General features: G+C 46.1%; 1 protein-coding gene across 2 annotated transcripts in view; it reads right to left on the bottom strand.

Moving 5' to 3' along the window:
- Palm2akap2 (PALM2 and AKAP2 fusion) overlaps positions 1–16,387 on the bottom strand; it is a 459,101-nt gene that overhangs the window by 326,073 nt on the left and 116,641 nt on the right. For both annotated transcript variants that reach the window (XM_058581620.1, XM_058581622.1), the window contains exon 2: positions 6,717–6,762. In XM_058581620.1, coding sequence (XP_058437603.1) covers positions 6,717–6,762 — 46 coding nt within the window. The remainder of the gene's footprint in view (positions 1–6,716; positions 6,763–16,387) is intronic.

Here is a 16,387-nt window from a genome sequence, read left to right as displayed (position 1 = left end):
GAAAAGTCTATATCAACTGCCTGTTGCTGACATTATAGGTGCTGATGCCAACAAGGCCACCCTATATTGTTACTTGAAACTGATTATAAATCAGGATCACCTCACGCATCTTGGCAGACACAAGATAGACTCAAATTTGAGAGTAGGATTTGCATACCTTGGGTAAATATTCTTAAAGATTGTTCTATAATAATGAAAATTTCACACATTAAGGTACTAATTGTTTTTCAGATTCTTCTGTTAATTTAGAAAACAGTCACCTACCTAGATGTGAGTATTCTGAGTTGGAGGCCAAACTCTCAAAGCCCTGGTGGAAAGCAGCCTGATTTTGCAACATTATGAAAGACCTAGGGGACGCTGGGAGGACTACTTCACCAGCATTGTTGTGAAATCCAAATGAGCCAATGCATATGGAAAGCATAATGTCAAGGTCAAAGCTCCACCTATGCATAAAGGTCACAAAACATCCACCTGATGACCAACAGGAATTGCACTCTGACCACAAATCTTTTGAAAGTTTTTAAACTAATTTATATTGTGCTTTTTCTAAAAAAAAAACCAGGAGATCCTACATTTTTAAAAATCAGATTTCTGGCTTCTCTTGAAAATGAGTTGATGTAGTAACATAGGACCCACGTCCTCGCGCAGCATAAATTAACTGCCTCTTAACCATGAAGTAGCATCTGTTCTCCAAGACCTCACACTTTCCACTCTCTGTGTCCCTCATTTAAGTTGTATACTGCCCCCCACCCCCAACCCTTTAAGTTTCCAACTTCCGTCTACTGCAAACAATCCTCCATTATCTCGACTTTTATTGTTGTTGTTATTACTATCCCCATGCATTGAAAACTCTTAGTACTTCTTCTGTTCACCTGAAATTTCTTTGGCAAAATACTGCAGAATTCATCTTTCTCCCTTTGTGTTCATTTTCTATTTAAAGATGCATGCATTAAGAACTGTTTATTCCCCTATTATAAATAGAAAATTCTGTGAGTGCTTCCTGTAGACCGGCTCAGAGCATTTCCCATGAAATCCCTCAAAACCTCACAACAATGTCCCTGAAGTAGACATTACCATTACACCCATTTTACTGATGAGGAAGCCAAGGGATAATGCCATCATTCAGATGCTAATGAAAACACCAGAACTTTAGCCCAGTCTTTTTGACTCCAGAATCCACGTTCATAACTACCCTGTCAGGTTGTGCAACACACTCACAGCTTTTGGGACCACAGTTTCTGTGCACCAATGCTTATTTGGTGTCTTAGCCAAGGTGATGCCACATAAAAACCAGCTCTTACTGCCAAGCAAGTTAATCAACATCCCCAAAAGGGATCAGTGATGAAACATGAGCAGGGGTCTCAAAAGTGTTGCACAGATCCCATCAGAGTGTACTAGACTCTCTAGTGAGCTCTGGTTTTCCTTGAGATGCTGACGAATCATAACCCACAACTCCCGTGGCTTGGCTTTTGTAATAATAACTTTTTTTGTTTGTTTTAAATAACTGCTCTATTCCTCAGAGCACTTTCAAGTTTGCCAGAGAAGCTGATCTTTGTCTCAAGAGACTAAAATGCTCAGAGGTATAAATAAGTGGCCAGAGATGTGTATGGCCCTTGACCATGTTTGTGTAAGGTTGCCTTGGCACTCCCAGACCCAGCAATGACCCTGCCAGGGCCCAAAGTGTCCCCTATCCACTTGGCAGTCCTTATGACTCAGCCAGGGGGAACCTGATCATATGACAAGTACCAATATCCCCAGAAAACCATTTCTTAGGCCTTCACATGGAACTTAGAAATACAGTGACATCTATGTTTTTGAAATGGAAGTAGGTAACAGATTAATGACTAGGATGGTAAATTTTCTAGTCCTTTGTCAGCAGTTCACCAATGCCACATGGGACATGTATGGAGATGGTCCCCACACAATACACACTTGTTACTAGGGCTGGGTTGTGGCTCTCCAACCTCTCTGAGAAATCCCTGACTTGGGATGCTGGGCTTGGTTATAGGAAAATGGTAGCAAGGACCTGTGCCCAGCCAATGCAGGCCAATCTCAATGGCATGGATCAAGCTGGTAGCCTCCTGGGTCCCTGTGTCCCCACTTCAAACCTGGAACCCAAGATATAATCACCCCAAGGTAAGAAGAGGCATGAAAAGATGAATCCAAGCAGAAGCCCACAAATATTTCTCTGGGAGTCCAGGGCACAGCCAACCTAAGTCAACCACCTACACCCAGGCCCACTCAGGACAGAGCTCCAAACCTGGTGAGAGTTCACTCACTGCCCCCTTTAGGTGAGAGTTTCAATGAAGAGATACTCAAAGTGAGAGCCACAGAAAGACTGATTTCACAGAGGCACATTCAGGCCCACCCCTCTCCTCCAGCCAGTGAACTTCAGGTCAGGAGTATCTGTGGCAGGTCCAGCCTAGGTCCAAGCACCCTACCAAGGCTGAATGTGTCACCAACACAGGGAATCGGGAGTCAGGAGAGACTGGGACTTGCTATGCTTCCATCTCTCACTGTGTGAGCGTGGACATCTCTGGACACTCCACTGTACAGTGGAGAAAACAAGGCTTGCCCTACGCACCTCAGAGCAAAGGGTGCCTGTGCGAGGCTTATGCAAACTGAGAAGCACCGTCCAAAAGCAAAAGTACTTTTTTACTATTCTACTTGTGGGTTCTGAGTAAATAACCAAATTCCCTAAAGAACAAGTGTAGGTTAGATTTACATTTCATATTTCAGCACACATAAACACACCCATGTGGGTCCCTGGGGCTGGCCTGTGGCCTTGTCCTTGTGGTTTTTAGGGCTTTTACCCAAAAGGACCTCTGTAACATTTCACTATTTTCACTCATGCTCAAGAAAAATTATCCCTTCCTTGGATGTGTAGACATAACAACACCCTCCCCCGAAGTTGGCTTCCACAGAGACTCCACAGCTCCTTCCCCTAGAGAGTGTTACTCATTTGGTTGGTTTACGTTGGGTGTTTCTGCGCAGTGAACCCAGGCTTGGAAGACTCTCAAAAAAGATGGGGGCCTCCTGGTTTACCTCAGGTTCTGCCAATGCTATGAAAGCAGTCTGCTGCTGTCTCGTGGGCTCTCACTGGGGCTGGGGAACCACCTGAATGGTGGGCTCACAGGAAAAATGAGGTGCTACTACCAAAAGTGGGTGGTTGTTCAGGGGAGTAGTCAAATACAGGCTCCAGTGGCCTGCGGTGTGGGTTTGAATCCTGGATGGTACCTGCTTAATGCTGGGCCAGTTCTACAACCTCCTCATCCTTAGAACAGCAGAACAGAATCAGGCCCACTTCGTCAGCCTGCTCATAGGCTAAAGCAAGAAAATATGTGATGAAAAGCATGTCAGCCCTGTCACTGAGTTTGTGCCACTAGCTACTGACTCAACTTAGTGCTTTGGGCTTTCCCTTTCAAATAAATAATCAACAAACAACCAATCAACCAATGCCCTCTAGTAATTGGGGAGGTTCTGACATTAGTTCTGTGTTATTTTGCCCAATTTTCAGGATGTGCTCAAATGCCGCTTCTTCAGGAAGAGTCCTTGAAGTTGGCTGGCATGTCCCACAAGTGTGCTCACGGGCTCACAGATGTGTAAGGTACAGCAATTGTTTATGCACTTTTCTTTTATCTCCATGAGATGCTAAACAAGTGTAGGTTAAAAAATAAAGAACTTCACTCGGTGCCTTGCTGAATGTTTGAGGTTCAACAAATGGCAATTATTCTTATTCCCTGGAATCACCATTCATGTTTGTTCGGTGGCAGAGACGTTCTGTATATTATAAATTTAAAGCTCTTGGAGTGTGCCAAGAGATGAAAGGGGCATACAGGGTGGGAGTGGAGACAGTCGTCAGATGAGCTTGCTTGTCTTTTGTAAGGAAATAAGACAAAAGCCATCTTCTCTCATTGATTGTCTCTGGACTCAGATGGAAGGTTCAGTTATGGTTCTGTAGTTTCTAAGTATTTAATTCCCTTTGCGGGGGGAATCCCACACATGATCATGTAACATATACCTCAGGACACGGGACACCTCGGCCTTTCGAAAACTAAGTGTTCAAAGGGTGAAATCTTTCTTCTTACGGCTGAAATTTGGGGACACATCTTCTCAGTGTTGCCAGTCCCTTCCCGGGGGGACAACTGTTGCAAATGGTCATCAGCAGCCCGTGGAGCATTCTCTGGAGCAGCCACTGGGTCAACAGTTAAAGCAGCCTATCATCCAGGAGGAGGCACCTGCTGAATGAATAGGTGAATGAACCCTAAGCGCCACCCCTTGCCTGAAGCACTTAGAGAAAGTGACGCTGGGCGATTCCCTGGCCTTCACTTAGAATTGAAGACAAGAAGAGAAAAAAAAAAAAAGGATGTCCCTGGTTTTCCCACTTCAGAGTTGTTGCTCCTAAACTTTCAGGACCAGGCAGCAGAGGAGACAGGAACCGAGGGCTGCGCCTCAGTCAGCATCAAGTAATGGCAGCTGCATGCCAGGTGCTTCACCTGCCTCTTCATGGCCCTTAAGCCAGCCCAGGAGGCAAAACCCATGGCCCGTGTCATAGAACTGAGGCCCAGACTCAGGACTGCCCAAGACCCAGAAGCAGGCGAAGATGTGAGGAACTCATTCTTATCTTCCCTCCTATGTCCTCAGAGACTTCAGGCCTGCTAGGCTCTGGGAGAGACTTATGAGCTCCTCAGGGTCCCCTGAGAACTCTAGGAAAATGGCAGAGAGAGGCAGGGTTCGCCCAATCTGGAAAGCGTGCTCTAGGCCAAAGTGTGGCATAAAACCATCTACTCATGTGACCACAGGTTCCCCCAGACCCTTCTGTCTCTTAATCCCCTCCCCCCCACACACAATGATGTCACTGTTAGAAAATCTTTACTGACCACATTCATGTTCACCGATGTTGACCCACTCATGAGAATTATCAACAGCTCCACAGGTCCTCAGGACAAACTCAATCCCCCCACTGAATAGGCACGAGTGGGTATTTATCTTCTCACACACTCAAGAGATTTCTAAAAGATGGCCTAGATCTTTCTTGAAAATCTGCTTGGCCTCTGCTGGGATTCTTCAACTCCACTTGAAAGGGGGTGGCCCCAGAATTAGCTGCTGCTGGCTCTGTGTTTAGAAAGTAAGTCCTTTCATGGGGTTCAGCTGTCCCTCAGGCATCCGGGGAAGCTGCCCATGCAAAGGCAGAAAATGTGACAACTGTTGCAAACGGTCAACAGCAGCCCATGGGAGCGACTGAGCATTCTCTGGAGCAGCCACTTGGTCAACAGTTAAAGCAGCCTATTATCCAGTTTATACAAAACACCCACCAGCTCCATGGCACCAATAGCTGAATATCCCCATTCTTATCAAGTTCATGACAAACTGCCACACTGCTTTGCCAATAACTGTAGAAACCATGAACAATTTCATTAACCATCCAAATCCACATGCAAGGGGGAAAGGGAGAGAAGACAGCCTCATAGGCAAACCATAGCATTTCAGCATTGCTGACAGACAGCTCTCAGCCTCCAGGGAGAAAGTCCCCAGAACCCTTCACATTTGAAGAGTTTGAGAAAGGAGGTCTCAGAGCCACCAAGACCACATCAAATGCTTCTTAAAAAAAAAAAAAAATTAAAAAGTTGGGCCTTTGTGCATTTTCCCAAAGAAGAATCTGCCCAAAGGCTTTTGAAAATACTTTCATGTACTTCACTTCCAAAACATTACACAGTATACACAGTATTTCTCCAACAAATTTATAAGTGTTTCCAGGGAACTCCTAGACTGGAAAAAAAAAAAAAGGGAAAGAAAAGGACTTAGGTATAAGAATATCTGGAGAGTCTTCTATGTTAACAGACCTCTCTTTTAATTGTTCTTATTTCAAATAACAGCCATAATCATTCCCTCATCCACAAAGGAAATATATAATCCAGCTGTGGTGGCTCCAGTAAAAATACCACATCTGTGGATCATTGGCAACACTCTGGCAAGACTGCTCAAATCTAGGCAGTCTCAGAGAGTTATTTTTTGTACCCAAGATGCACATGAGTGCACTTTTCTGAGAGTGCATATGAACTTTGCCAAACCCAGTTGCTCTTTTGCATGCCGAAAGGAGGTCTGCAGATAATCCACACCCCACAGAGAAGAGGTTCCCCTGGAATATTATTCTCAGGATCCAGCAGTTGTTAGAAGTCCTCAGACCCCTCTAGGGTGGTGGCTTGGGCCAGGGCCTTGTCAATATCAAATAGAGAAGGGGAGAGTAACACTCCCGGTTTCTGGGAGGAGGTCCACCGCGTGGCTGGCTGACCCAGTAGCTGGCTCCTGGTTTTCCACTTAACAGGCCAACGGCTTCCGCAGAGGAAGGCAGCCTCCGTTCAGGTCATCCTTCTCTCCCTTCTCCAGCATACGAAGCCAGTGAATTCCTGAGCACTGGGTGATAATATTCCAGGAGTCGTCCCCCAAGCCTGAGTAGTCTGTCCCCAAAGCCCAGCGTCAAGAATCTTATTTCTAAGCCAATCTTTCACGTTCAAATCCCCAGTCCTAAATGCGCCCTGGGGGGTTAGGTCTACAGATCTATGAAGGAAAAGACAACGTCGCTGAGGGTTGACAGACTTTACCCGGGAACATATGGCCCGAGGCTTCCACGCTGGCATGCCGGTCACCCCAAAACCCTCCGGGTCCCCGTCCACCCCAGACAATAGAGCAAGAAAATAAAATGAAAGTGGACTTACTGCTATGGCTTGCAGCCTCTCCTTGTGCAATTCCGCTTCTGCCATCCTGGAGAAGGGCACCCAGGCAGGAGAAAGAGGAAAGAAAAACAAAACACACGCTGTAGTCACCCAAGGAAATTGACGTGCACCCCGGGGGGCTTAGCTAGAACCCAGGAGAGCCCAGGCAGCGGGGTCGCTTGGGGCAGCAGGCAGAGCTGTGCGCACGGCTGTCTTTCGGGCTCAGCCCCTGGTCCCCGCCCGCGCGGCCGCCTGGCTGCGCCCCAGCGCCGCCGCTAACTGCATCTCACGGTCGCCGCCGGCAGCGCCAGCCGGGGACGTGGGCTGCGGGCAGCCGCCGGGAGGGCGCGCTCGCCCCGCGCTCGTCCTCCGCCCTGACGTCTCGGCGCCTCGCTCCGCCCCTGGAGTGTGGGGGACCCGTGGCCGCGGCCCGGGCGGCTCCAGGCAGGCAGCAGAAGCCGGGACAGCCGCCGCGGAGGGTCCCTAGGACGCGAACAGGCGACGCGCGCGAGATTGGGCACCTGGGACGCGCCGCTCCACCAGCCTCCAGGGCGCACGGCTCGCGACTCGGTGGATACGCGCGCGCTGGGGCCGCAGCCCACCAAGGTGGAGCCTCCGCTGAGCAGACGCCAGTGGAAGGGACTCTGGCAGAATGCGGGGCCCCAGCACGTGCCCTTACGTGCGGGCTGCGGCCGCCGAGTATTCTGGGCGCCTTCTGGCTCACGCCAGATGCTTGGGCTCCTTGCTGGGAAGTATCCAACAGGGAAGAGCTGCCTCGCCCACATGCTGTAGATGGCAGGGTCCTCAAGCATCTAGTCAGCTGAGGGCAGGGTATATCTCCAAATGGTCCAGTTACCCTTCTGGTGAGGTCAAATGTGGCTTAAGCAGAGAGTTTGCAGTCCTGGAGTGCTGGCTAGGCTGGGTTGGGCAGTTTGACAGCTGTGAAAGCTTGGGCAACTCACTTAACCACTCTGAACCTCAGTTTTCTCATCTGGAAAAAACATGGAGGATCCCAGAATTACCTCAAAGAAGTATCCTTACAAAGGAATAAAGTATATTGTAAAAGGCGTTACAGAAATCTGCTTTTATTATTATCCTGTGACATTCTGTATTGGTAACCTTTGAGGGTCTTCTATACTAAAGTGAGTCTTTTGTGACATTTCCTGGGGTGATTATGCGGATGGATAAGACTTGATCCATAAAAGAAATAAATGCAGGCCTGGGGCTGTAGCTCAGTGGTAAAGCACATGCCTTGCACGTGTGAGGCATTGGGTTCAATCCTCAGCACCACCTAAAAATAAATAAATAAAGACATTGTGTCTATTTACAACTAAAAAAAAAAAAACTAAAAAGAAAGAAAAGCTGAAAGTAAACAAAATGCCTCTCAACAATCAGTAAGGACTTGCTAGAATCCCCAACATTCATAAGAAAACTTTCGCCTATAGAATGCAATAAATACTGTGAAGAAGAAGAAGAAGAAAAAAAAAAAAACCAACATGGCCTCTTTGGATCCATATGATTCTATAAGTGCAGCAGTTAAGAAAGCATTTTAGAAGATATGCACATGAAATTTCAGCCCCCAATCATCTGTTTTCTGGGCAAATTCTTTCCATTTCAAATGAATCGCCCTTTCAACTTTCAGAGATTTTTAACTGTCACTTGATGAGCAATCACTGGGAGATCTGAGGATGAAAGCCCTCACCTAAGCATTTTAAATGAGGGATTGTTTTCTCTTCTTCATAAAGTGTGTTGGTGGAGCTGTTTGTGTCATAAATCTAAGCTAATGCCAAAGTGTGACATCCCGCTCCAATGTATCAGGAACTTGTACTTTCTGGGTAAGTTTCTTCAAATGTTGCATTTTCTCTTTGTTTCCAGCCTGAGCCCTTGCAGGACAAGTTATTTGTGGCAGGGAGTTCCTCACAAATAAACAAAGCTGTTATTTCAGGAGAATGTATAACAAACAAAAGCAGAGAATACCAAGATGCAGAAGTGAGGCCACTCTGAGGCTGGAACCTCAGCCAGGGTCATAGATGTGGGATTCAAACTCTGAGCAGAACTCCCAGAGCCTATGTTCTTAGCCATTAAACACCAGGGTCGCCAGTGACAGGGAGGTGTGGCAGGCCCCAGGAAGAAACAAACAAGAAATGGTCCTTTCCCCCTCAGCTCTATAGGCATCAAAAAGGAATGATGGGGCACATGATGTGAATGTACTTAATATTGCTAAACTGTACACTTAAAAATGGAGAAAATAGTAAATTTTATATCATGTATATTTAGCCTCAATAAATTTTTAAAAGATGGGATGGAAAGGGAGATGGGAAGGAAAAGGGCCTGGGCACCCTTTAGATGTGATCTGTTGTGTTAGAGTCTGTAAACAAGTCAAAATAACACCTGGCATTTTGCCAGGGGAATGTTAGAGTTCGTAAACAAGTCTGGATGGTGCCTGGCAAAATGCCAGAGGGAGTGGTTTGAGAAGTAACAAAAGCCAGCCATTAAGTGTGGAGATTCCTGATTGGTTGACTGATGTATCTAGTTTATGCTAATTAGATAAGCTGGTGTGGAATGTATAAATACTGCTCCTGTCCTACAATAAACGGCTTCCACTCCTGCTGTATCAGTGTACACAAGTTGCTCGTCACCCCTCGGTTATTTTGCTGCAGCCGGACTGCAGCACTGTTGGAAAGATCTGGACTTCAGAATAGAAGAACCAGGCTTGGGCCATGTATCTAAGTGCCAGTCACTTCACAATTATAGCTGAAGAAATGAGAATGGGCAGGATGAGAAAACAGAGAAGAAGAGCACAAAGTCCAGCAAAGGAGATTGATAAAGGATCACCTGAGAAGCAGGAGGAAAAATCAGGAGGGATTTGCACCAAAAGCCACAGCAGGAGGACAGGGGATTTCAACAGAGTCACATGCTTCTAAGAGGCCAAGGAGGGTGCAGACTAAGAGGAACCCACTGGCTCCAGAAATCAGGAAGCCAGGGTGACATTGGAGAGCAGCGGGTCCAGAGGGTAGGCCTGGAAACACTTAGGAGAGAAGGGGAAGAAGAGAGAGTACAGACTCCTCCTTTCAGATTTTTGTGAAAGACGAAGATGGCAATAGGAAGGTAGTCTTTGGGAAGCAGAGCCTAGCTGAAGGATTTTAGGTCAAGCTAGAGACTAAAGTGATATAGGGTGCGGTCAAAAGGTATTAGGTAACACAGAAGTAAGGCCAAAATCAGTCAAAAGGGAAAACAAGCGTTAGGCAAAGTCTTGGATTAGACCAGAAGGCATCTAGGTTAGCATCACGGGCTGTTTAGCCTTGGAAAGGAAGAAGAATGAAGCAGGGCACAGGGATGGAATGGGTAAAGACAGGAATTTCCAGTTGAAGTCTCAGGAGAGAGCCATTGAGTGGATTTACATCTGTTGCCTTGGTTTTCCCAGTATTCCAGTAGGATGGCTTTTCCCTTAGTTGTCTTTGAAGGAAGGGTCATTGGTTGACACTGATAATGGTCAGGCTGGGCCTTCAGAAAATAGACATGGCTTATAAAGGAGCTGGGAGAAATGGGGAAAATTAAAACATGGTTCTTAACCAGAAGTTTGTGTTAGACTTTCCTGAATACATGCACAGAATTAAATTCTACGGGGTACAGTGAGGGTTAGAGGATGGCTTTGGAATCATTGTACTTACGGAATTTACTAGGAATAGACCAAAGAGTTGTGATGGTGGGTACTTCCTTGGTGATTTCAAAGTGTCTGAGACAGATGATAAGCAACAGTTGTGTTTATTCAGCATTGAGCTGGTCGCTGCAGGTGTGACAAGAAGTCAAAGAAGAGAGGAAAATGCAGGATGCTGGGTGCCATTTTCTGGGCCAGTTAGGAAGTGTAGCAAACGCAGATCTTTTTTTGGCTTCCCAACTTGTGAATCCCTCCCCACCTTTGGGGAGTTCTCACATTACAAGCCATAGTGAGAGACAGAGCCACACCTTATATCATAAAAGCTGGGAAATGCCAGGTACTCGTTTCCCCAGTGCCCCTGGAGGGTATGGCATGGTGTGCAACTTGGGCTCGGTTAGGCACAAGAGCTAGCAAGAAACTGGAAGACAGTATTTTAGAGGATTCTTTCTATAAATGCACTAGTAAGTATCCCAGGAGGATGGCTTTTCCCTTGGTTAACTTTGCAATGTCACTTGATTTCAGGCTGGTGGCTTACCTTTGGTCTTGCCCATTGCCCAAGCCTCCTCCTTCAGACTTCCCCTCTATTCTGTGAGCTACAGAGTACAGCATGAGTCATTCCTTTTCAGATACTACCAACTAGAATCCATTTCTGTTGCTTGTGATTAAGAACCCTAAGTGAAACCAGAAGACCTGCAAAAAGAGTGGCCAAGGCTTAGCCAAGGGGTAGAGGGAAAATATTTCCTCTTCCAACCTTTCTCCCTTCAAATCTCTAAATTTTAACATTGTAAAATCATTGACTCCATTACAAACACAGACATTTATACCTCACATTTTGCCATTTCTTTAATAAACTTATTTTGTAGTTAGTCCATACTAGACGTTAGGCTATGGACTGGTATTCCAAAGGAGTCAGTCTAGTCTCACCACTATATTGGTTACCATCTGCCCTCCAAACATTAAAATCTGGAATGATACACGACCATGGTGAATAATGTGCATCACAAATCACTAGTTCTTGCAGGGATATTAAATTGTGTTGCATGTAAGCACCATTCAAGCAGTTTAATGGTTTTTCTGATGGATGCTATGTTGTAAAGCGTTATATGGAGAGAATACAGAATGGTAGATATGCAAAATAAATGTTTCATTAATAAAAATTTCAGAATCTATTTTAGGACATGAGCCCTTTGGGAACCACAAAATGATCAGAATTTATTCCCTTGTGGGAGAAACAGGAGCTCAGCAAACCAAGACGGAAATGACCCACCAAGGCCCATTACAGGAGTAAAATTTAATGTAATATGGAATGGTAGGTAAGAGTGTGAAGCTTTTCTTTGAAAAAAGTGATTTTTGAAAGGAATGCCAGAGTCCCCAAAAAAGTTTTTATCAGCTATCTTTTGCTTGGAATTGTTTGATAATATACAGTCTCTAAAGAAGGAGAACAGTGCCTGGGGTCTTCTTGGCTCATGTGGTTACTAGATCTTTGGAGAAGTTGATGGGATTTCAAGTATGTGCTGTTTTTCTCTATGGGATTCCAATAACACATCCATATAGGGAGTCCCCGTGGAGCAAGGAGATAGAGAAAGGAGTTAGAAAGTAGAATACCAGCATGGGAAATAAATTAGTCTGTATGTTGCTTAAGGTACATGTTGACTAAGGTCTCTACATAGTGATTCAAAATGAGTGATTGGAAATCTGGCTAGAAATGAACATTAGCATTTCAGTAGGTTAACTTTCGCCTTGGTTGCTGTCTCAATGTCACTTGATTGATGTGAGTTGCAGGAGGGATCACGGTGGTGGAAGAGTGTTCCGGCGTCGCAGCTGGATTTTTCGAGATGGTTCCACATTTACTTTTGTGGTGATGCCCTGGACAAATCACACGATAGATCAGAACTGCAGTTCTCTCAGTTATAAACAGAAATAAAAAAACGTGATGTCCAGTCTCACTGGGTTGTTATATCAGAGGCTCCTGGGGACAATACTATGTTAGTTGAATGTTGGTTCAGAATAATTTTGTTCATGATAAAAGTTTTGAAAAGTGGAATCAGGACATGGGAGGTGGTTGTGACACAGAAATGACATGAGCTCTGAAGACAGATTAAAATCTCGGCCCCCTGAGAGGATATTATGAGAATAAGGAAAACAGATGCAAAGAGCTTGTGATTGGCCACAGTGGATGCGAATTACTTGAGGCAATTGTTGCTTCATTATAAGTGCCATAGACCAAATTAAGTAAATGGCTTGATTTATCCACCCTTTGATGTAGTCTTTTTTTTTTTTTTAAAGTAGTGAGCTGTTAATATTCTTAAAATGCCCCATGTTAGTAGGTATTTCTTTCTTCCTTTCTTTCTTTTTTGGTACAAGGGATTGAATTCAGGAGCACTCGACCACTGACCCACATCCCCAGCCCTATTTTGCATTTTATTTACAGAAGGGTCTCACTGAGTTGCTTAGCGCCTAGCCTTGCTGAGGCTGGCTTTGAACTCAGATCCTCCTGCCTCAGCCTCCTGAGCCAGAGCCGCTGGGATTGCAGGTGTGCACCACCATGCCCAGCATTGCAGGTATTTCTATTGTGTTGTTTCTTGTGGGGGGGTTTGCATCTTTTTAAGGGAAGGATTCTACTCTGTGTCATTTTCATGATTCACAGACACCTACAATCTTATCTTATGGAGGATTATTTAATAATTTAATAAATAATAATTTAATAATTATAATTTCTTAATAATAAATAATAATTTAATAATTATAATTTCTTAAGAGGAGACAGATAAGTCCTAGCAGATGGAAAGAAAAACTTACCTTTGAGCATCAGGAAAAGCATTACTTGCCTAGTTATTGAAAGTGCTCTGTGGTAGAGTTGATTCTAGGCTCGTGCATGAATCAGCTACAAACCAGAAAAGTCTGTGGGAAGGCTAGGTTCCACCCCAGCCTGGTGATGCCAGCAGACATGGTTGGGTCACTGGCTTTGCGGAGAGCTTACGGGCCGTTCTAGTTTGCCTTAGTACAATGACCACGATGTGCCCCGTCAGCGTGGAATCCCTTTCTGTAGTGTGGCCATCGACACTTTCATTGTTCGCCGTGACTCGATAATGCCAGGCACATTCTGCCAGTCAGCACTGCTGACAAGAGGGAGATTTCCTGTGGGGCTGGCAGTGGTGCGATGGTGGCCTATCAACTAAATCCCGTCCACCCTGCTGGCTGAGGAATGAATAAAGAGATCGGGAAAGCCGTGCCCTCCTGATGCCCTTTGAAATCCAGTGCTCTGGACCTCATATGCTCACCCCCTGCCGACCCTCCATATCCTGGCAAAACCAAGTCTGTTTCCCTAAGAGGTGACAGCCGGCCAGTCTCAAAATTTGCTCCTTCCTCATGTGTAACCCCCCACCCCTACTTCAGCTGGGGCTCTTCAGACAAGTTGCCTTTCCCCAAAGTAGTTCAAGGTCCAATAAAAAGAACACAAGACAAAAGGCTCAATTCTAGGTCCTAATTCTAACTCTGCCACTTGCTGTGTGACCTCAGAAAAGTCATTTTACTGCTCTGAGCTGAACTTTCTTATTTGTGACTCAGAGATAGGTTTTTCTGTGTGGAATAGAGTTTGCTAGTTACCCCAACAGGATTCTTGTTAGAAATAAAGGAGCTCAGGAATGAGAGTGTTTTAATAAATAAGTGTTCTGATTATGAAAGGCTATCATGAAAGACAAGGCTTTAAATTTAGGGACTTAGGGATATGATAAGTGGAGGGGGGTGGCGGGCATGTTTGTGGGACTCCACGGGCTCAGCCCACCAGGAGAAAATCCTGTGCCATGTGTATAAGACAAAAGGTGCTTCTGACTTACAGACGGGTTTCTAAGAGAATCAAACCAGCAATGAAAATGACCAGAGCCCCCAAGGGCTTTCCTTGACGCCTTGATTTTCCTTAGTCCCCCAAGGATTTCTACTCCAAGGTTTCTGAAGGTAAAGAGCCTCACATTGTGATCTACACGTTTAATTAGCTTAAGTAGATGCTGAAAAGGGGAGAGCCATCCAAGGATGAGAAGGGAGAAGGAGAGAAGAGCAAAAGATAAGGAAATGGGAAGGCTTGGATCTTTTTTGGGTCAGCTGTGTGTGTGCCAAACCTATACTTGAAGACTGTTTGGTCTGTGTTTGCTTCCATGTGTGCTTTCTGCATTCATTCAGAGCTAAATTTATCCCAGCAGAGGGGAAGGCATAGTTGAGGAGGTGGGACAACAGTAGACGCTTAGGCAGGAAGCCAGGAGCTCGGTGGGGCTCCCCGGAAGGCGTGGGAGCCCACAGGGAAGGTAGCCAGCCTGGAGGCTCCAAGCAGGGATCCTGCGCTGGCCCCACATGGAAGGATGCTCTCACCAAGCTGCGTGTGTACCCTTCTTTCTGGGAAGGGTGTGAGCAGGCGCTCTTTCAGAGCTGTGGATTAGAGGAAGCGGTTCCCTGACTCCCCTGAGCTCCCAGGTCTGGCTCAAGCCTTTGGGAAATGGAGACTCAGCAGCTCATCAGCTCCCTGGTGACAGCAGTGTCTGTCGCCATGGAGAGAAGAGCGGCTGGCAGGGCCACTGCTGGTACAGAATTGAGCTGGCTTCCTATTAGGGTGTCACAGCCATTGTGTCTCTGTTGGGGCAGCTCCTAGGGGTGGGGCGGAGGAGAGGGCGGTGGCCACGTTCCACTCTTCTGGTGGGATTAAGTGCTGCGTACCCACAGCTGGATGGAGGATGGTTGGTGGTGCCCTGCTGGCACTCATGTGCCTTCTCTTGGTCTTTCAGGGTCTCCCTTCCTCCCCTAGAGTTATTGCCTCTCCCTCTCACTCACCCTAAAGCCAATCCTTGTTATGTTATCTTTGCAAATGGAAAGTCATGGCAATTGATGCAGCTTCTCCTGTGACCAGAGAATTCTCTGAAGGAGTTGAAGACCTCCCTATGGAACAGGCAGTTGATTTCTATCTGGGACTCAGTCCCCATCAGCTGTATGAAATTCCCATCCCTTTGTTAGGATGGGGGAGGGGTCCTAGGGTTGTGGGATGGCTCTCCTTTGTTTCAGGCTCCGCTAAGTTGCCTCAGCATCTTGCTAGAGCTTTACTCTATAATTGGCCTCCAGCACCCTCTACTCCTCCCTAGAGAACTTGACACCTTCCTCATCTGTTTGTCCCACTCCAAATTTGGTGATTTCTCATACCATGAGCTATGCCTGGAATGCAGCCTCCCCCTCCCTCTGGAACTTTCCAAGTCTCCTCTTGTTAACTTCACAGAGTTCCAGAAATCCCACCCCCTCGGGGTAGGCCTGTCTCCCCAGGGAAGGAAAAGTGGTTGTCCCTCCCAATTCCTAGCGTCCTGTGTGACTTGCAAATTGATTGCTTGGCTTGTCATTCTCTCAGTTAACTCAAAAAAGCAGAAATCCATAGCCTTGAAGGAGGGCTCCCTGTCCCAATGATGGCTGCTTGTATGTGATGAAGCTCCGCAGGCTGGGAGGAAGCACGGCCCTTTCCACCCACTCCATGACTCTAAGCAATTCATGTGGCTTCTCTTAGTTTAAGTTACTCTCTCTGTAAATGGAAAGGATAATTGTATCCATTTCATAAGATTTTTGTGACAAATGAGGCAATGTACCCAAAGCTCCTGGCATATGGCAGGTGCTCAACAAATTCTATTTCATAATTATGCACATAATATTATTTGTTGATCGATATCTGTGTCACTCTGGATAGGTATCCATGTAGGTGTGCCAATGTTCCAGAGGAAGCTCCTGAGTGGCAAGTTTGGTCCAGCACTAGGGATGCCCCCATGTCCCCAACGTGGCCCTCCAGCCTAGACCAGCATTGCTCATGACTGCTCATGACTCCTGCTAACCTGTTCATCGCCTCTCACCTTCAGAGGCTGCAATCCAAGGTCTTTTGATGCTGTGCAAACCTTTTTGCAATGTGTAGGCTATGTCAAATCCTGCATTCATCAGGAAAGACTGAAAAAGTCAAAAGTTCAAAGTGTTCTGCTGTGTGGATTTTTGCTACCATCCA

This window comes from Marmota monax, unplaced genomic scaffold (genome assembly GCF_021218885.2).
Source record: "Marmota monax isolate L192 unplaced genomic scaffold, Marmota_monax_Labrador192_F-V1.1 WCK01_AAM20220418_F8-fsc00020, whole genome shotgun sequence".
NCBI classification, from domain to species: Eukaryota; Metazoa; Chordata; class Mammalia; order Rodentia; family Sciuridae; genus Marmota; species Marmota monax.
Note: the sequence above shows the minus strand (reverse complement) of the source record. Positions and strands in the feature narration are given on the sequence as shown.